General features: G+C 31.2%; 1 protein-coding gene across 1 annotated transcript; it reads right to left on the bottom strand.

Annotated features, from left to right (window-relative positions):
* Positions 1 to 5,526: 5,526 nt before the first annotated feature.
* On the bottom strand, positions 5,527 to 6,072 carry LOC124921816 (basic form of pathogenesis-related protein 1-like). Its single transcript, XM_047462515.1, has one exon. It carries the CDS (start codon positions 6,043 to 6,045, stop codon positions 5,557 to 5,559), a length of 489 nt encoding a protein of 162 aa, XP_047318471.1. The 5' UTR covers positions 6,046 to 6,072; the 3' UTR covers positions 5,527 to 5,556.
* Between the last annotated feature and the right edge of the window lie 16,122 nt (positions 6,073 to 22,194).

Raw genomic sequence — 22,194 nt, 5'->3', positions numbered from 1 at the left:
TATTTAATTAAGGGAAAAAATACAGCACTTTTTTTGGGGTTGTTTTTCTCTCTCTCTCTTCGAGCAGTTCTTCCTCCATTGAAGCAGCATGTTCTTCTTCTGATTTCCTTTATCTCTTCTCCATTTGGTTAGCCATCTTTAGTGATGATGATAATGTATGTGAATGACAAGTTAGGATAAGGTCAATTGATAATTTTTGTTAGATTACCTCTAAGCTTGTATTGAACTACATTGTATACCCCTTTGATATAGTGGATGATTTAAGTGGCCGAAGTGTCTCCTAGTTTTTACCTAATTTTGGTTTTCCACGTAAAATCTTGGTGTCCTGCTCTCTATTTCTTTGATTGTTTGATGCTCAATTGTTTTGGCTGCTTATTTGATTACACAAAAGGGAAAAAGAATTTTTAGACCTTGTTGTAGCTTGTTTATTTCTGAATTGCTAAACAGGTGCTATTATTCGATTTCTACGGCATCAAATATGCTGCTTCTGGGCCTCACCATTGTTTCATCTGGATTCTCATCATTCTTTTTGTTTAATTAAAAATAAATTGATTGATATCATTATTATTTTTAGTATATATATGTCTACTCTGGTGCCTTGTTTGTTTTTTTATATATGGTCATATATTAATTAATGATCAATGCTGCAATGTAGTTGATCAAAAGTTTAAATCCCTCCCTAGCTAGAGATAATGTTTAAGAATTTAATTGACAATTGTGTTGAAATATTGTCCCACTTGCATGCAATTTCCAAACCACTATATAATTTTGATCAGCAATTCATTTAAAGAATTAAACTTGTTTGATGTAGAATTGTTTTTGTTCTTTGATCAATTTTTATTAATGTTAAATAAAAATGTCTTTTTTTTCTTAAAAATAAAAGTGAGAAAAATTTAATTCGGACTCGTAAACTGGAGGAACTACTCTTCTGTGACCAACATTGTAAAAGTTTAATCATAAAAATTGTTACTTGTTGTGAAAAATAAATCCATTTATAAAAAATAAATCATTTGAGTTATATAACAAAATACATTTTACGTACGTTCAGTATTTAAAATGTTATAAAAAAATATATATTATTAAAAAATTATACTTATAAAAATAATTTATTAATTATTATTGTTATAAGTTTTTTTTACAATTTAAATTAAATAAAAGTATGTTCCAATTAATAATATTTAAATTAAATAAATATAATTCAAATAAAAGTTTCTATTATAATTGTTTTTTATATATTAGTTAAATTTCATTAGTTATTAAATTTAATAATTAATATATTAAATAATAATATAATAATTTGTAATGATAAATAGATTTAAAAATGAATGATAATGCAATATTAATAATAAAAAAAAATCTAAACTCATATATTTACTTAAATTAATTAAAAATAAAATAATCTTTTATCCATTTAATATTTTTATATCATATACCACACACAAAATTTTAAATATATATATATATAAGAACAATGTTTATATTTTAAAATTCATTTTGGCTTTCTTGAATTATATTTTTTGTATCTTGATATCACACTTACATATTCCTGAATTAGCATTTAATTTTGTAATTTTTCTATCTTGATATAGGTCCTTGCAATTAGTGAATATTTTATTTTAATTTTGTAGAAGTAAATGAGAACTAGTATAACACTCCACAGACATGATCTCTACTTAAAATCAAAATGCTTCTAGATAGAAATCGAACCCACCCGTTACATTTTAATCATTTAAGCTGACTCTTATCATTGAGATACCTTGGTGGGGTTAAAATGTGGCCACAAGGGAGTTAAACATATGATCCGCAAATACACTTAATCATTTAATTTATTAATCATATTTTGATGCATTACTTTGCTTATTGATTTTATTAGGACTTCTACTAAATGTATTTGCATAAATTTTGGAGAGTTGTTTAATTCGGTTGAAATTGATCTTCATTTTCAGCTCTTTGAATTTTTTGACCATATTCACCCTTGCAATGGTAATGTTTGATTTATGGTTTTCAAAATTCAGAATTTAAACTTGGTACAATTAGTTAATTCAAGTTTAATTTGTTTCTTTATGGGGTTCCAAGAATAAATATGGATACAGTGAGTTTGTAAGAGTTTGATTTTTATTACTTTATGTATGTTTGGTTTCTTTATTTTATTTTTAATGTGTGGATGTGTTTCACATAAATATGTCATTGAAATTGTATTGAACATTTTGTGCTGGAGGTTTTAGGTTTCAAAAGGAGATTTATGGATAAAAGATGTCATAGGATCTTGTAAGTACGTTTGTTATATATAATAGTTAACGACGTTAGCTCTTTTCTCAACAAGTAGACAAATTATTTTAGACGAACTTTTTTAAAATAATCAGAATTTTCCAAAAAAAAATTAGTAATTCTTCATCCAACAAAGCCTACAAAAATTAATGGGACAGTCTTGTTTACCTTAGTTCCTATGGAAGACTACGATGTAGTGTTGGGACTAGAATGGTTCGATCATGTATGCGCTTGTATAATGTCTTATTCTTATTTACTAATTATTTTGGATCACGGGAAGACTAACGTAATACCAACAATAAGGGAATAAGAGGGATTGGGCATGTTCTCGACGATGAGATTCATCTGAGGTCGCAAACGTGGTAAATGGACATTTTCCACTTTTTCTAGAAAGGACGGTGGGGACAGTTCCAAGGGGAAAAGGGAAATACCTAAGGGAGTCTAAAGAATGTGCGGGAAGGTCTTCGAGAGTTCAAGGCTAAAGGCACCAGACTACCATCGTCTCCACAAGGTTTGGCCACATGTTATGTTGACCAAAGTCAATCTGCCTTCGCTATCGCCAAATCTGTAAAAGGGTAAGCAGATCGTGCTCAGGCATCTTTGAAGAAAGTCACCAGAAGATGAAGAAAGGGCCAGATCTGAAGGGGCGTATAGTCAAGGAAGGGGACCGAGGAAGGGGGAAGTTACCCCGACAACAATTGAAGTCTCTACGGTCTGGGATCAAGGGGCTTGTGCGCATATGGGAGGGACCGATCAAAATCGAGGGATGTGTGGGAAATGTCTCATCATATCGGTTGGAGCTGATCGATAAAAATCATACCGAGCATCGGTCTAAGGACATGCCGAGGACGACCATGAATTAGGTGGAGGAGAATATCACGACCCATTCAAATGGTGTGACCAAAATCCAAAGATGTAAAGCCTTCATGCACATGTTCTAGAATGTTCTAGATATTGTTATGTTTTTGTGGTCTTTTCCATTTTTTGGAACTCTATAGAATTTTCTAGAAGCTCCTAGTTGTAGATAATTTCATGGAACTCTTTATAATTCTCAAGGAGTTCCTAAAGTATGTGGATAGAAGAACTCTTTAGAATTCTCTAGGAGTTCTTAATAGTAAGTAGTTTGTATAATTCTATATAAGTCTCTAGGAATTCTTAGGTCTATGTTAGATATATAAGTGTCTAGAAAACACTAGGTCAAGGAGGATCTAGAATTATCCATCCACTTGTATATAAACATGTCTTGGCCATAAATCAAGCACCTCACAATACCTCACATTCGTGTACCTCACACTTGTAATAAACAAGATATTCTCCAACCCTTTTCTCTCTCAAAGTATTCAATCTTCTTGATTCTAAGATCCTTAGAAAGACTGACTAGCTAGGATTGTGACAATCTAGACTAGTGTCGCGCGGGATGAGGAAATATTCAGTGACCAAGTTTCAGTCCGTGACACTATGCTAAATACAAGAAAATCATCATAATTTAAGTTATAGGACAAAATAAAATATCATAACTTAATTTAAATGAATATGCTAAAAAAAAAGAAAAAAGAGTAAAAAAATTAAAGAAAAAAGAACAAAACAAACCAATAAAATAATTCACATTAATTTACATTCGCTTAATGTCCTAGACAGAATAAGAGTCATTCAATGTTTTTAGCGATGCATAATTTGCGTCGGTTAATTAAGTACTGCCATATACCTCATTTTATAATTATTTTAAGGCATATAAAATATGTGACTTTAGTAACGAATAATATGTTCTTTTTTTTTCAGAAATTACACTTTTATTTATTTATGGCAAAGTAAAAATGCTCTACAAAAGAAAAGAGGCTGAATAATATTTAATATGCTAGAGCTATTAGATTTTTATAAAAAAAAAATAATTTAACATTAAAATGTCATAAACCAGAAAAAAATATAAAAAAACTTGTTATGGGAAGGAATTCGGAAAGAAAAACTAACCTTTTGAAATTAAGAATATTTATTTTAAAGGTAAAAGGTATAATATTCTCTAAATTTAATTTTGAAATATTTTCTATATATAGTTTTTTAATTGCTCCTTGTTAATTTATTTGGTTTTAAATTGCTCATTTCACATTTATTTTGGTTAGAAATAGTTAGATACTTTTCAAACGTACAAAATAAAAAATAACTCAAATATGAACAACTTTTATTTTATGGTCGAAATTTAATCCCTCTTGATAATTAATTTATAATAATCTATCGCCTAAAGTTCCAATTAAGTTATGTTTATGAAATTTGGGTTATGACTTATTTCGATTAACAAACTCACTTCATTTTTAAATCAAATTACACTAAATCTCATTATAAATTTATTCTTATTAAGAGGATATTCACATTTTCGGTCTAAGTCCAGTATGACCGGTCGATTCAAGACATATTGCGAGTTTTGTATTACAATAAAAAAAATCACATAAAAACAAAAAGTAAAAGTTTTTTCCGTAGTTGAATAAATTTGTGCATATTTTCAACATAAATTAACAGTTTTATAACATTTATATGATTTTGAATGTTTAAAATGTAAATTCAAACAAAACTAAATCAAGAAAAAGTAATTTCAATATAAATAAAAGAAAAAGATTACATGCGTTGTCGTCTGAGAATTGAGTTGAAGATATCACATGAACACGAAAGTGAAAGTATTTTCCGCAGTTGAACTTATAAATACAAAAAATAAATATACTATGTAAATGAGGAATGTGTGCCTATTTTCAACACAAATTAACAATTTTATAATATTTTAAATGATTTTAGATGATTAAAGTTCAAACAAAACTAAACGTAAAATAAGTAATTTTAAACAACAAAAAAAACTTTATAAGGAACAATTTCAAATAAGGTCATGTAAAGAAAAATATTTCAAACTTAGTTAAATACACAAAGGAGCATAATATGGATTAGCCATTATTTTAATTCCCTGATACATTCTATTTTTTTTTTAAAATGGTTAAAACCATTTATTAAAATTTCTAAAGTGGGAGAATCAAAAATATAAATTTAAAAATTCTAACAATGATTAAATGATGACAATTAAAAAAGGCTAAAAAACCTAATTATTAGCCATCAAACATAAAAACAAATATTACGAACATTCTTTATTTAATAAGTATTAAGCATATTTATAGTTTATTTTTTCATACCATATTAGAGTTTGTTGTAATAAAGTCGTCGCATAAAGGACATCTTTAATTAAATACAAACAAAATTTATTCATACTTATATTAATTAAAAGTCATGACAATAACTGTGACTTTCAGTTTTCTAGTAAGGTCTCTCTCCAACAAAGTTGCCTCGAGGATCATAGTTACAAGTGACGAACCACGAACCGTCATTGCATTGAACCCTAGCACATCCTAGTCTTACTGAATCACGCCACACAACCTGAGTATAGTGTAAGCATTCACCTCCGACACATGTGTTTGAGTCATAGTCGTAGAAGGGTTTCTCCTCGATCCACATATTCACAGCATCTCTCCCCGTGAAGTTCGGGAAACCCTTTGCAAGGTTTTCGCCATATGGTCCGCCTGAGTGCATTAGATTACAGTCCCCAGCTCTCTGGCTGGCGTAACTTCTAGCAAATGCGGCTACGTTTTCATCCCAAGCGATGGGCCCGACTCCCACCTGAGCCCGGGCAGCATTGTGGGCCTCAACATAGTCTTGGGGGGAGTTTTGGGCAGTTGAGAGTTGAGGAAGCATTGACATGGCCATGAATGTCACAACTAATGCTAGTGAGAGATGGTAAAGCCCCATACTGTTGGATCTTCCTTAGAACAATTAGCTGAGTTTGGTAAGTGGGATTATATTAATTGTAGTACTTCTGTATGTAGGTAGATAGCTAGGTGGTGTTATGCTAATGAAATTATGGGGTAATTTATAGGAATAATTCTCTGAAATTTTTTTTTGCCACTTTCATAGAATTTCCAAACCCCCTATATAATTATTTGTTTTTTTAAATGGACAAAACTGACCCGGTCTTCTATATAACCTTCACATTAATTTAATTTAAAGCGTTAAAGTGAAAATCGAACTCGTGATATTTGGTCTTTTAGGCACCGACTCATAAGATGGAGAATTTATTTGAAATAATAATAGACGTTACATTAATAAAATAAAATAAAAAAATATTAGTTATATATTATTATTAGTTATATATAATTAAATATTTTTATACACTAACTATTTAATTAAAAATAGTTATAATTAAGTATTAAATTAATTAAAAATTATTAATGAGTAAATAACACTATTAAAAATTTATTTATAAAACTAATTATGTATATATATTGTCATTATGCAAGAACAATGCTAATTTTTTTTTTTGTTTCTTGACCTAAAATTGTCTGGAATAATCCTATTATTTCCAAAACCAAACAATAATCCTTCCAAAAAATATTAATGGTCGTCATCATTGAACCAGTATGAACTCACGTGGAAATTTGGTTTGTCCATTCCATGTATGTAAGTCTAGTTTTATTCCATGCATGCAATATCAATACCAAATACCAATTCAAAATGATACAACAAGTCTTGATATATTATTATAATGTTGATCATTTTAAAAAGGAAAAGCTACTGGTTATTAACTTTATACTATATATTAATTAATGGAATTAGTTGTTTTTGTCATCCTCGAACAGTTCCGTGGAAGTTAACTGAGTTTACTAGGGCTTGTTTGATGTTGATTATTTGTGAAGGGTTTCTATTGGATTTTTAGAAAATAACTTGTTTAATGTTGTTATTTGAGGATATTTTAATTATTTAAAAAGAAACATTGTTATTTATATTTTTAATTATTGAATTATTATAGTGACTATTTAAATTTTATAAATTTATTTTTTAATATTTTAATTAATAATTTAAGTAATTTAATAGTTTAAATTTATGTTTTTCCTTAAATTCTGAAAATTCTCTCAACAAACCAACTCTAAGGCCTTCTTCAGCCTTATTTGAATAATTCATTTACTATTAAATAATCTCTTATGGTTATCTTTTTATCAATTAAATTAATCCATTTATCAATACAAAAAACTAACTAAAATATATATTTTTAAACAAATACATTTTTATGAAATATTAATATTAATAACTCAACTTTTCATAATTTCACACCAAATGTATTTTAAATCTCATCTATCCTTATTTGGTTTTAATTTTTTAATCACTATCTGGGTCTATTAGAAAAGTAAAATTGAAATTCTAATTCTAATTTCAAAGGATTGATATCTAATTGTAATTCAATTACTATGCTTAAAAAATTTATAAAAATTTAAACAATTCTAATTCTTATTTAAAAAAAAATATTATAATAAAAATAATTTTAAAATATTTTATACATATTATTAATATTGGTTTGACACATTCTATCCAATATGAATAATTTTTTTAGAGTTTCGATTTTCTTTAAGAAAAAAAATATAGCTCTACATTTTAACTTTTTAAATCAAAAAGAAATATTAGTTCGATATATTAACTTTCTAAATAAAAAATCGATTCGGAATTTTAATTTCCTAAACTAAAAAAAATATATATATAGATTTGACATTTTACCTCACTAAATTAAAAAAATATCTGTTAGAAATTTTAACAACCTAAATATTTTAAAATAATATCGATTTTACACGTAAATAATAAAATAATAAGATATTTTGTTTGAAAAACAAAAAGTTCAATTATATGGTTACCAAACACACCAAATATATTTGTATTTGAAATTTTAATTTTATAAAAATAAAATACAAATTGGAGGAAAAAAAGTGACGTGATCCCTCATGGACTGAAATTACCACATCTGACCAAGTAAGTTGGGAATAAGGATCCGACAATTTAGATGAACATTTACTTGACAATAGATTAACTGAACTAGAAGGTTCAATACAATTGATGTCTCTGATGCATTCATTAAAGTGCAGCATGTCTAGCGTGATCCCCGTTTCTGGCTCTCTTTCTTGGATAAATCTGGTGACATTGAATCGCCCATTAAGATCCAAGGCTCATCATCATTAACTTTACTTTTGAACTCTCTCCATTACTGTTCTCCTGCTACATTGTTTCCATAGATAGCAGCAAAATAGAATTTCGTCTTTGTTATCCTACTAACAATCTCCACCATGATGACATGCTTACTGTCGGATAACTTCTTGACCAAAAAAACATATACTTGACAAACATCATGTCATTGTAGCTTGGGGAGCCTACAGTGTTACAATTGTTACATCGGTATCTTGAAGAATTTTCACCCAAGTGGTATATATGCCAAAACATATCCCAACACCAAACTATTGAATAGCTAATCAATGTTTTCATAAGCTGGTTCAGTATGTTCTTGGAGGTGGACAAGCTTGAGAGAAAGCTTAGGAGTATTAAGTAGGGTGTATGTGAAATCTTTGAATCATATTATTATTGGTGGAATGTTGTGGCTTCACTAATCGAAGGTCGAACGAACAAACTCAAGTAAATATGATCTACATTAATATGAATGTAGCGTACACCAAAGTCATGACTGTAAAAAACTACATTTTGATGGAGGACTAGATCGCTTTTGGAATGAGATACAACAACGCACTGAAGAAAGAAGCCATCGAAGGCAAGTCATCATACCAAGACAATCTTTGTTATAATTAGGAAAAAACTAAGACAGAAGTAAACTACATCTCCAATGCATGGGATGTTGAAACATCATAAATCATGAAGGTTAGCCTATGACGCCCTCAAAGATCATCCACTAGCCACCAACCAACTTACCCCACATTGTCTAAATGAACTACCTCGTTTGCACCCAAGCCATCTAGAAATTTCTACAATTTGTGAATGACACTATCTGAAGCTCTTGCAATTTTAAAGAAAAAGAACATAATTTAGGTCACCGTCCTATATCCCAATAGGCCTATATTGAGGAGGTTTACAAGTTTGTGGTGTGAATACCATTAGACTAAAGAGCACATGTCTAATTATTGTTTTTCACTAAGAGACATAATTTAGAAACTTATCGATGAAAATTTCATCCAAGCCCCAGAAGACAAAATGAATCCCCTACCAACTCATATAGTGAATCTAATTGAGGCGTGGGAAGATCTAAAAGACGACAAAAAAAATCGTCAAGTTTGATTATTGAAGATGAAAAGCTAATTATCATTATCGATATATATGGTGATGATGTGAAAGAGTTGAGCTAAGTGTAGACAACATACATTCAATGTTTAAGTTACATGTCAATAACATCGGAAATAAGAAACGTAAGGACAAAGGTGGAAGACATTTCACGACAATGTTGATTTGACTTTTTGTTTTGTAAAATGAACTACGTTGGACTATATTTTCTCATATTATGAGAGTACATAAGCAGTTTCTTACGAGATTCGGTCTCCAATAAAACCTAAAACCAAAAACTAAACAAATTTATTTCATTTGTAACTAGATCTACGTTGGATCTGATTTTACTTTTTATGAGAATATGTAGACAACCTATGATGGGTTTAGTCATAATAATGTCCAAAAATAAAACTTTGCATGTTAGCACTAAGTGCACAACAACAAGGACGATTTCAATTTCAACTTTTTTGTAACTAGAACTAATTTGGACATGATTTCACATATTATGAGAATATGTAGGCAGCCTGTCATGGGTTCGGTTCTAATTATAATAAAACAAAAAATACAAAACCCCAATTTCACACTAAGGGAATTTTTATCAAAATAAAAATGATGTTTAAAATGATAAACTTTTAGCTTATATAAAAATTAACCACAACCAGGTCACATCAACTCTTTCGAGACTTTTAGCTTATGTAGAAAGGAACCTAGTCAAGTCAACACCCCTCTTCAAAACTTTTAGCTTAGGTAGAAAGTTAACTTATGGGGGTCAACACCATTCATTTAAGACTTCTAGCTTAGGTAAAAAATTAACATGGTTGGGTTAACGTCATTCATTCAAGAATTTTAGCTTAGGTAGAAAGTTAACCCAAGCGGGTCAACGTCATTCATTCAAGACTATTAGCTTAGGTTGAAAGTTTGCATAGGCGGGTCAATGGCATTCATCGATACTTTTATCTTAGGTAAAAATCTAACATTGATCAGGTCAAACCTCAAAACCTAACATCGAAATTAGGGGCATTGAAAATAATTAAATACTTTTAAACAATCGATTATGATCACATTGAGATATGTGGTAGACCTTTTGATTTCTCTAGCGAATGATGGATAAAAAAAGAACACGAAGAGTGAAATGAGGATTTAGAAAACAAATAAGGATAATGGAAGGTCAATTGTTTCCTTGACTATCTCAAAAGGAGCTAAAGTAGCTCTTAAAATTCAAATAGAATACTATCCGATTGAACTCACTTGAAAGTCGTACGGAGAACCCGTAAACATGATGAAGATTTAGAAAAAAAAAATATATTGAGAAAGTGTTACAAAATTTATTATGGAGAATTCTAGAAGTATCGGTACACTTTTAGCGACTCATTTTAAATTGAGCTCCAAATATAATTCTTCAAACGATGATGAGAATGAATATATGAAGAATGTTTCATATAGCTCAGTTGTAGGTAGTCTTACGTATGCTATGATTAGCACGAACCATATATATCTTATGTTGTTGGTACTGTATGCAGGTTTCTTTCAGATCCGGAAAAAGATTATTGGGAATTGGATATTGAGGTATCTCCAAGACACGTCAAGTATGAGACTTGCCTTGGAAATGAGAGTCCGAATTTAGTTGGTTTTACAGACTCAAATATGGCATGTGATGTTTACTCAAGAAAATCCATTTCAGGCTACTTGATTAATTTTGGAGAGGAAGATATCTCTTTGCAATCGAGGCTATAAAAGTGTGTTTCTTTATCAACCGCGAAAGCTGAACTTATTAGAACAACAGAAGTATGTAAAAAGCTGATTTGGGTTAAGAAATTGCTATTTGAACTTGGTATTGTAAAAGAGTGGTATGCGCTTCTATGTGATAGTCAAAGTGGTATTTATTTAGCAAAAAATTCAACATTTATTTCTAGATCTAAACACATTGATGTAAGGTATCATTGGATATGAGATGCGTTAGATGAAAAGTTGTTAATTTTAGAAAAGGTGCATACAAATGATAAAGACGCTGATATGAAAACTAAGGCACTAAACAAAGAAAGTTAAATTTTGTTGCTCAATCGTCGGGTTGACAATATTATTCCCAATAGTTGTGAGGGGGCGAGTTTGTTGAATTTTGTTTGGCCTCCCAACTATGAAAAAGGTCCAATAGTGGTTCAAGTTCACTTTTAATTTATTAAGGGTAATATAGTATTTTAAAGGATTATGTTATAACCTAATAACTCTATTATTTAAAGAGCGGCATCTGTCATTAAGAAAAAGAAGTCAAAAATTAAAAGAGAGGAAGAAAGAGAAAATCTACTAGTAGATTTTCGTCTACAGCCGCGTAAAATATCGTGTTCTCATTGTGTTATTTATTTCCGCTTTTACTTGTGTTTTATTTGCTCTTAAGTTTTTCAATCAAGTAGGGAATCGAATATACATTTTTTCCAACAAAATTGCATTTTATGCAATATTCTAACACACCCTTTGTATCCACAATCATACAATATCTTGTTCATCACAAGTAATTTTTGTAATCTTTAGGAATAAAACCTAAATTGTTCATCCCACCTACTTGTTTCGCCACAAGAGCATTGTGATGTCTTTGGAAGGACTCTCACATCAAATGTCATCTCAATTTATAAATTACAGATGCAAATATATTCCGTTGACATCTTTAAATGTGAGATTTAATTGGACTTGTAAGAGGATGTTTATGCTCACTTACAAAGTCCACTATTTTAAACATTCTGTGTATTCCCCTCTTTATCCTCATTTAGCCTCACAACTAAACATTATTTCAGGACTACTACATTTGACACAAACATTTTTTTTTATCTTTCCCTCTTTGACATTGAGCACTATAACAATAAACCCTTTGTAGTATTGAACATGATTAATCATTGTATTTTGAACTGTGACTTATACTAAATCCAACTTCTTTAGCGTATACTAAATAAAATTCATAGACATCTTCTTCATTCTCTACCCATATGTGGTATAAATTCTTCTGAAATACTAGGGGGATAGTACTCTCCAAATTCCAACTGTTTTCATCCAAATTTATTTGACAGGGGCAACTCGTATATTCAATCTCAATTTTAGATCATGAAAAAAATAATTTGTTGGTGAATATCTTATCTAATTACTGTTGTTGTATAAAAGCTATAGTGTAAAGCCCTTTATATTAGAGTTATTATACACACTACAACAAAATATACCTTCAGTGACCAATAATTACCAACGCATATTAAGCGTTGGTAAAAGTCTTAACAAATAAAAGGGTTTTGCCAACCTTTAATATTTATTACAACGTTTACAAATAAAAAAAATTATTTCGCAGGTCATAAGTTAGGGAGGGTCAATTGAGGAGTGGGTTAAAGAGATGGGTATCCTATTAACTTTCATTTTCACTTCTCTCACTAAAATCCCTCTTTAGCTGCACACTATGAATTTCATTTGATCCTTCTTCTGAAACAACCTCTAATCTCCTCTAAGAGACCCATCATTTATCAGACTCGATCTTTATTTACGACGATGATGCTCAGAACAAGGTCCTCACGGAGAAGCCATGGACTAATGACCCTCACTACTTCAAGTTTGTCAAGATCTCCACTCTCTCTCTTTTGAAGATGGTTGTTCACGCCTGCTCTGGTAGCACCATCAAGATCATGGGCCTTATGCAAGAGAAAACTTATGAAGGCATCGTCATAGTCATGGATTCCTTCACTCTCCCCATTGAAGGCACATAAACTAGGGTTACTGCCCAAGAGGACGCTTATGAGTGAGTACATGGTCTAATATATCCAGACGAACAAGTAGGTTTTCTTTAATTTTATTTTATTTCAACATGAAAATTAGATTAGATTGAGTAAAAACCAGAAGGTGTAGTAGATAGTGGTGATTACAATCCCATAGCTAATGCCAGAAGAAAATAGTAGTTTTCATGGTAGTTGAAGAGATATTGAAGATGATAGTTCTCTAGTATTGTTATGCTCTAAAAAACCAATAATATCTCAATGATCTTCTTCTCTATCACAATAGCAAAAAATTCCCTTCTCTTCTCTTCTCTTATTATGTTTTATGTTTATCCTTGTTTATCACAATAACGATTTCTTGTTAAATGAACTTTGTCTAATTTAGAATTTGGAAATGTAATGGCTGCTGCAGCTAGAAACTATCAAAAGGTACTACTTTCCCCTCTTTTTCCTGTTTCCATCTTATGCATGAATATGACTCTAAAGTATATTAATAAGAAATTGAACCTGGCACCATATGTATCCATCCTAATTCAATAGAATTACTTTTTTAAGGTTTTAATATATACTTGACCATTTCTTTCTCAATCTACTTGCCAATATCATGTTTTGGTATGTATTTTTTTCCATCTGGATTATAAGATGGAAAAATAGCAATTTGTTATTTTTGTCAAAAATTACAATAATCTAGAGAATAATCTCGATCATAATTCGTAAATTATTCCTTGTGCTAAATGAAGAAAAACACATTATATTATGGGCCATGATTTAGAAATAATGTAATGTGTGGTGAATGTAATTTCTTGGGCTAAAGAAATATGTTTTTACTCACTTGAATTATCAAATAGAAACAAAAGAAGGGACAAGCTTCTAGTTTCATTAATCAGGAGGTTGATCTATGATTTGATAGATGTAAGATGCTTTCTTCATTTTATATTTTATATTTGTATTTAATCTACCTCCATATAGTAGTACATTGTGGCTCATATTGTGTTGGTTACTATAGAATTTCAGGATCTGAGCTAGAAAAATTGCATTCTGACAGTTAGCTTCTCTAAAGATGGGAAATCTAGTTTTGATCATTCAGCTTATCTATTTTGATTATTTAGACGATGAAAAGTTGTTGAATGGGGGATCTCATTGTGGTAAGGTTTTTATTTTATCCAGAAAGAAGTTGAGAAACGACAAGAACTTAAAAAATAAGAACATGGAGAATATAATGAAATTTCTAAAGGTGACTTCTTGGGAGAAGTCACTGGAACTGAAAAAACGTCATCTATCACTTCTACCATAGTTCTATAGATGCAAGTAAATAGTTTTTCCTTCTTTCCTCTCTACTTTCATTCTATTCATGTTCTCTTTTCTTATGTGTTTAGAAAACAAGTCATAGTAAAAGAATCAATTCTTCATAGACCTTGTTTGATATTGGGTTTTTTCAAAAAAGACAAATGTTTTCAAATGATTCAGTTTGATGTAAAAAAGGTTTATTTTGATAAAATGACCAAACTATCCAGTATTTAAAATTCAAAATATTTTTTGAAATGATAAAACAATTTGATTAGCCCATATTTTATAATGTTATTACAAATATAGTAGAATTATGTAAATAAACCACATCAAGCAAGCCCTTAGTAAACTTAAGACAATATAAGCTATGCACGGTACATGCAAAATTGAAATTAGAACTGGAATTTGGGTCCAATTCCATATCCTTTGTTTGTTTGAAGAATTACTAATGAAATTAGATGTAGATGATTGTTTTAATTAGATATTTCACACTTCATAATTGCAATTCGATCTATAATTTGTAATTTTGTGCTTATTTTTGAAGAAATATGGAATTTCAATTCCTAAGTGAAAATGATAGAGCTAAAACTTAAAAAACAATATACATTAAATTCTATTTGAATTATATTTATAATCTTTATTTTAAGTTGTTAACAAAAAGTATATTTAGAATTGGACCAGTAATTCCAATCTCCTTCGAACAAAATATAGCCTTATGCACATTCAAACATAGCAAGGTTTTTGGTGAATAGATGTTGAAACTAAAATCCAGCTAAGCATTTTGTTAGGGTCTAAAATCAAGGCCTCGGTCGTAGAATAAATTCCAGCAACCTTTCTCGGCACCCGGTCTCGGTCCTATGGTGCACATGGGCCAGATTTCTGTTTTGTTGTATTAATATTCTGTTTTGCTTTCCTTTTCTATTTTACAAACCGAATTCTGTTATTTTCTTGTATTTGTTATAACCGAATATTATGGGGCAAGACATCACCTATATAAGGTTGGTCTTTCTTTCCGAAGGACCCATGAATAGAATGATGAAGATGTGACTTCGCCCCTATTCGTCTATTATTATTATTATGGACTGTTTGGTATAAACCAACAGTATTTCTCTTTGCACCCTTGTTCTTCTATCCCCTCCCCCCAAATTCTCTATCAAAACCTTTCGCTGCCCTTTGATTATAGAATGTTCACCGGTCTTAGAGATCAAGAACTTGATTCTTGAACCCAAAACACACCTTACGAAATAAGTCGTAACATTCTTGGTATCAAAGCAAGACGATTCTCAAATGAAAGAAACCCGATAGCAGCAAGGATGGAGGATCTTAAGACCCTACTCGAAGGACTGACCCAACAATATGCATCCATGAATGCTGCCCTGCAACAACACTTGACCGAACAGGCTGCCTTGCACAATGCCTTTCAGCAAAATATGGACAGAAGTTATGCTGTTGGAAAAAGCTTGACAACAATTGAAAAAGGTGCGTTTAATAATGGCCAAGATCCCCCCACCCGACCCCATGTTATTGCTTCTTACCACCTTCCTCCAACTCGGCTCACAAATATTGATATTCCTGAATTAGATGGGACTGATTTTGATGGCTGGCTCTTATTTGCCGAGCAAGTATTTAGGGAGAGCAAGACGAATGATGCCGCAAAGCTGGACATTGTCCGCACTCACTTCTCAAAAGAGGCAAGAACGTGGCATGAATCTTATTTACGGAATCGCAACCATATTGAAGCATTGACGTGGCATAAATTCAAGAAAGATCTCTTGCTGCGATTCGGTCGCAGGCCCTTGTACAATGCCAAACCGCCGCTGCTGCCCAAACCATGCATTGCTAACACGGTCTGGCCGAGCACAAACCAGATGACCGATCCCAAAGAAGACCGGCGCTACACTTGCAATGATAACTGGGAGCCCAATCATAGGTGCAAATCCATATTGTTCATGGCCCCGGCTAATCATCAATTAGTCCAAGAACGCGTTCAAGAACCCGTCCAAGAATCAGATTTTTATGACCCACCTTTGGTGCTTGAGACAAGGGACGAACGTGTCATTATCTTGCACACTTTCTCGGTCCAACAAGGTGCCCCTCGGTCGCGGGTCAACATAATACATGGAAGCCAGCTAGAAAAGGACTTTGAAAATCATAATGTTGTTGCCACGGTACAAATAAAGAGTAAAAACGAATGCCAAAGTGTTTCACTTGTTTTGGAAAACGCTCCTGAAAATTTCCAAAAAATAATCAAAGGGCTCACCCAGCAACCCAACAACCGAACACCAACCAGGAAGGTAGTCGGAAGACATGGCTATGTTGTTGCGCATGTGTTGCTGGTCTGGATAAAGGACTGGGCTTAGTTGTTTGAAGATATTCTAGAGTATGTCCGGAAGAAAGATGACCCTTTTGCTGCACTTGGCGTGCTGGGCCGAAGAAAGGACTGGTCGTGGAGCAGGAAGACCGAAGGCTTCTAAGAAATGCGGTCCTAAGACTCCGACACTTGTTGGATTTGCTGATGTCCGACCGAATTCTTTGAAATATTGAGCATGCGCATTAGAGGCTCGGTAAACCACGGTCTTTTTCGTCGAGGGCGACGAATTTCGAAGGGGGAGATATTGTTAGGGTCTAAAATCAATGCCTCGGTCGTAGAATAAATTACAGCAACCTTTCTCGGCACCCGGTCTCGGTCCTATGGTGCACATGGGCCAGATTTCTGTTTTGTTGTATTAATATTCTGTTTTGCTTTCCTTTTCTATTTTACAAACCGAATTCTGTTATTTTCTTGTATTTGTTATAACCGAATATTATGGGTCAAGACATCACCTATATAAGGCTGGTCTTTCTTCCCCAAGGACCCATGAATAGAATGATGAAGATGTGACTTCGCCCCTATTTGTCTATTATTATTATTATGGACTGTTTGGTATAAACCAATAGTATTTCTCTTCGCACCCTTGTTCTTCTATCCCCTCCCCCCAAATTCTCTATCAAAACCTTCCGCTGCCCTTTGATTGTAGAATGTCCACCGGTATTAGAGATCAAAAACTTGATTCTTGAACCCAAAACACACCTTACGAAATAAGTCCTAACACATTTCATATATTTGATGCTTGAATAAGAAGACCCATCTCTTTGATTTGAGTTTAATGGAGTAGATCCAAATTTCCTTCATTGCTTCTATCAATCTCATGCATTACAATCAGATGAAGGGTGAACCTTACATTTGAAGCTTATGCATGCATATCTACTTGATGATCTCTCGTGAACATCACTGATATATTTTCTGAGGGACCATTTCATTGTTACACTGAGAAGATTCAATAAAATATCTTTATTTCTGTTGATATAATCAAGCTAGCCTCATCGGTGCGTTCATATAATTTAAAGCTTGTTTGGTTTGAAATATCCATACTATTCAATTCTGACAATTTGGAAACATTTTTAGATAATGTTTGGAAATATAACTTTCTTATAAATGGATTATTATGTTTTTGGTATTTCTCATCTATATCCAGATTAAGATCATGATCTGAAAACAAAAAGTTTTTTCAAATGGGGCCCCGTAAATTCTAAAATGTTATAAATAATCCTTTCTAAAATATATGTATGTTTTGTCGCATACTGGCTGTGAATGATTGGAAATTGTTGGATCTTGTTTAGGATAATGGACAAGCCCTTACACCAAGGTATCTTGACACCAATTTCATCAAGGTTGATGCAGATGTCAGTATTCCCTATTATGCCAAAATTTGGAAACACTTAATACTTGGTTGACATTAAAATTTTGTTTCAAAACTATTTTTTTTAAAATTTATAATACAAATCTAGAATGCGCCATTTTTTATTGCGAAACTTGCATTCAAGACATTGCCTTGTGTTATATTCATCATCATGCCTTTGATCATACTCATCTATAAAAATTGAAAAGGAAAATTACTAAAGGAGATATGTTTCGTGCATCAGAAAAGGGGTGGCGGTTGATAGGCTGGTTGGGTTTCTTGATTTGGGTGGGAAAGTCGATTTCTCAACGAATACACTTACTGCTTTGCTGATTAAGAATGGTGGGAGTTATGTTTTTTTATTTTTGTCTTTCACTCTGTTTTAAGGCCATTTCAAAACAATTTTTTGGTTATTGGTTTCGACGAGAAAATAACAAACAAATTTATGAGTATTTGTATAATTAAATTATATTATAGAACGTTATCACGGATTGAGAAATTATATTATGTTTTCTCTCCATTTTTTAAGGTTGCTGGAAGTCAAAGAATATACTGAATCATGCAGGACACTTTTTTTTATTAACGATGGTCACGGTTATTGATTTTTCTATTGAACATTCTATTGTTAGATTTTATAAGGTTTATTTATGAACATGATTTTTAAGTATTTTAAGTTGTTTTCTTATGTTGAACCAGCAATCGTGACTAGTTCGCCAGATTGCTCAATACTCGCAGTACATGTGGAAACCAGAACAACATTGCTCGTTTATAAGATACTCATGGGTGGGTTTATATATTCTCATTTACCTGTATTTTCATATGCCTTTGAGGAATTGACATTTGATACTACTTTATATTAGGGATTCTGTTAATTGAATTTTTAACTTAACTAAATCAACAATTGCATCTGGAGATGATGCATGATGTATTAAGGTATTTTCATTTATTGCTTATTCTTAGATTTGAATTATATTAGCTATCAAAGTAATGAACATTAAGAAATTTATACTTTACGCATTCAACTGAAGGGTAACATGTACAGTTTGAATTTTTAAATCATGTCTTTAATATTCGACCTAACCTGTCTTTCTTTATCACTAGAGCCATAATGAGCGCAATCATGTCCTTGATAAACATTAAGTAATCAAGTTGTATGCATTCAACTTAAGGGTAACATGTACAGTTTGAATGTATGAATCATGTCTTTGATATTCGACCTAACTTGTCTGGCTTTTTCACTAGAGCCTTAATGATCAAAATCATATCCTTGATAAACATTAAGTAATCAAAGTTGTATGCATTCAACTTAAGGGTAACATGTACAGTTAGAATGTATGAATCATGTCTTTGATATTCAACCTAACATGTCTTAGTTTTTCACTAAAGCCATAATGAGCACAACAATTTTGAAATGGAAACTACAAAAGATATGTAATGGTTATGAATGAAAGAAAGTCACACTGTTTTTTAGTTAAACACTTAAATGTCTATGAAATTGCACGTTTGGCTGCATATTTTTGTGAATATTTTCGTTATACCTGTAGATAAGGTTTTTACTTAAGAACGTTAGTAGGGAGGCAAAACATGGACGATTGCTTTCTATCATGGGACCATCAGGCTCGGGAAAGAATACTCTATTTAATGTACTGGAAGATCAGACAATGGCTTCCCCTCCTTTGCATTTGTCTGGTTTATTTGACAAATTTCAAACAAAGCATACAAGTAAGATTTAGTTGTATGAATATAAATCACTTCTTCATCTATTTTAACATTTTTATCATCATATCATTATGGTTTCAGATTTGCAATATACACCAACCCCGAGGTTAAGTTTATGCCAAATTCGATGACATTGTATTACTCGCGGAAGGTGCACTAGTCTATATTGGTACTACTCGGGCTGAACCATTGACTTATTTTGCAAATATGGGGTAAATTACATATATTGGTATGCAATATGTGTTAATAATGCTTTCTTTTCTGCTTTCTATTCTAATTTTCCAAGTCATATTCGAAGGGAAAAATTACGGTTCTAATAGAATCAAACACTTCATGCGTTCTGATAGAACCAAAGGTCTTAATGAAAGATGACATTTTTAAAAAACATTCTGATTTTTCAATCCATTCATGAGAAAAGAACATAATATTGAATATCAAATTTGTAAGACAATATCGGGTATGCAGGTTCTTACACTTAGCAACAATGTCGACCGTAAGTACCTCCTCAAACAATACATTCTATTTCATTCATTTTTTATATTTTAAAAGGTACTGCTGTCATTTTTCAATACAGAGTGATTTTAGTTGGAAGGATGTGATCAATTTGAGTTGTAATCTTTGTTGATTGACAAGGGAGTTGTCGAGACATCTTCCACTTTATGCGAAATTGAATCTATTTAAATGTATTTTTATACCTTTTTTATGTTTTTTATTTTTATTATTGCAATATTATTTATTGGTAGTACATTGTTAGAACTCTAAGTATAAATATTAGATGAAAGAATATTATGATTCTTCTTCTTATCTTCTTGTATTAGATATTTCTTCTTATATTATTGATCTGAGTTTTATACTTTTTGTTTGAGTTATATACTATTAAAAGAAAATTAAGCATTTGTATTTGATTTTTTCTATTTGATGGTATTCATGGCTGACTGAAGTATTCATCCTCAAGTTGTCAACGACAAGAAGAAAGAAATGTGGACACATCAACTATGTTTTTTAATCTTTCAAATTGTCTATATTTAATTCACATTAATATATTTGTTTCTATTTCTAATCTTAAAAAGAATATTCTTTTACATAATTGTAGTGTAGGTCTAAGTAGAAGATCAAGTATCCATATTCAGTTTTCTATTTCAGCTTTGTTGTTCAAAATTATTTAGTTTGTCTTAGATCTTTTGAATCTTTTGACTATGATACGATTAAATGAGATATTTTATTGAGAGAATTTATGTTAATTTTGATATAATTAAAAATGCTAATAATTTGTATTAAATATAATTTTTAAATATTATTTAATTTTAAAAAAATAAACAAAAATTGTCAAAAAAATAAATATTATAATAAAAAGTATTGCTAAAATTCAAAAAAAAATTTAGCAACGCTTAAATTAATGTTACCGACGCTTAATTAAGCGTTGCTAAAACTTGTGCCCACCCTACTTCTGGCGACGTATATATAAGTGTTAGTAATATTTTTGGCGACGCTTTTAAAGGTTGACAGAAGTTTTTTTAAGCGTCGCCAAAAGTCTTTTTTGTTGTAGTGACATCAAATATCGTGAAATATGAGCTTCTATAATGTAAAGCTCGCTTCTCAATAAAGTCGTTGTACAACAGCTCTCATGTAAAAATCACTTCACATTAGATTTATTGTACAACAACTCTCGTATAAATCTCGCTTTACATTAGAGTTGGTGTACATCAACTATCTTGTAAATCGCGCTTTACATTAGAATTGGTGTACATCAGATATTGTGTAAAACGTGTTTTATATTAGAGTTGTTGTACAACAACTATCGTGTAAAGCTCGTTTCACATTAGAGCTATTGTACAACAATTATCGTGTAATGTACACTTCACATTAGAGTGGTTATACAATATCTATCGTGCAAAGTGAGCATCACATTAGAAATGTAGTAATATGAATGACGTTATACACGATTAATAAAATATGTTACCTCCCATCATTATTGTTGACGCCGTTGTTTATTTCTGAATTAACAAAACATAAGTTTGTTAGTTTTCCAAACTAAACATAACATAACATTTCAAACAAATAAAATAGAACCATGTTAGTTCTTAAAAGCGTCAAGTGTATCATTTTCGCGGACAACGGAGCTTGTTACCAACAAAGATTCTTGAAGTTTGGCGAGATACTAGGCTTATTTTCGGTAAAAAAATTGTGAATGGTCTAAAGAGAGAAATCGTAAATCATAATAAAATGGTGAAATTGGAAGAGATAAGGACTGATGATGTGAATCGATTATGAAAGATGAACTAATAAAGCGTGAAAAATAAATTTGAGTTAGTAACGGAACGACAAACAATAAAACGGGAAAAGAA

This window comes from Impatiens glandulifera, chromosome 1, assembly GCF_907164915.1.
Source record: "Impatiens glandulifera chromosome 1, dImpGla2.1, whole genome shotgun sequence".
NCBI lineage: Eukaryota > Viridiplantae > Streptophyta > Magnoliopsida > Ericales > Balsaminaceae > Impatiens > Impatiens glandulifera.
The sequence above is the reverse complement of the archived record's forward strand: the minus strand, read 5'-3'. Positions and strand labels throughout refer to the sequence as shown.

Coding starts and splice junctions, on each gene's coding strand:
- LOC124921816 (XM_047462515.1), bottom strand. CDS start 6,045: ATGGGGCTTTACCATCTCTCACTAGCATTAGTTGTGACATTCATGGCC.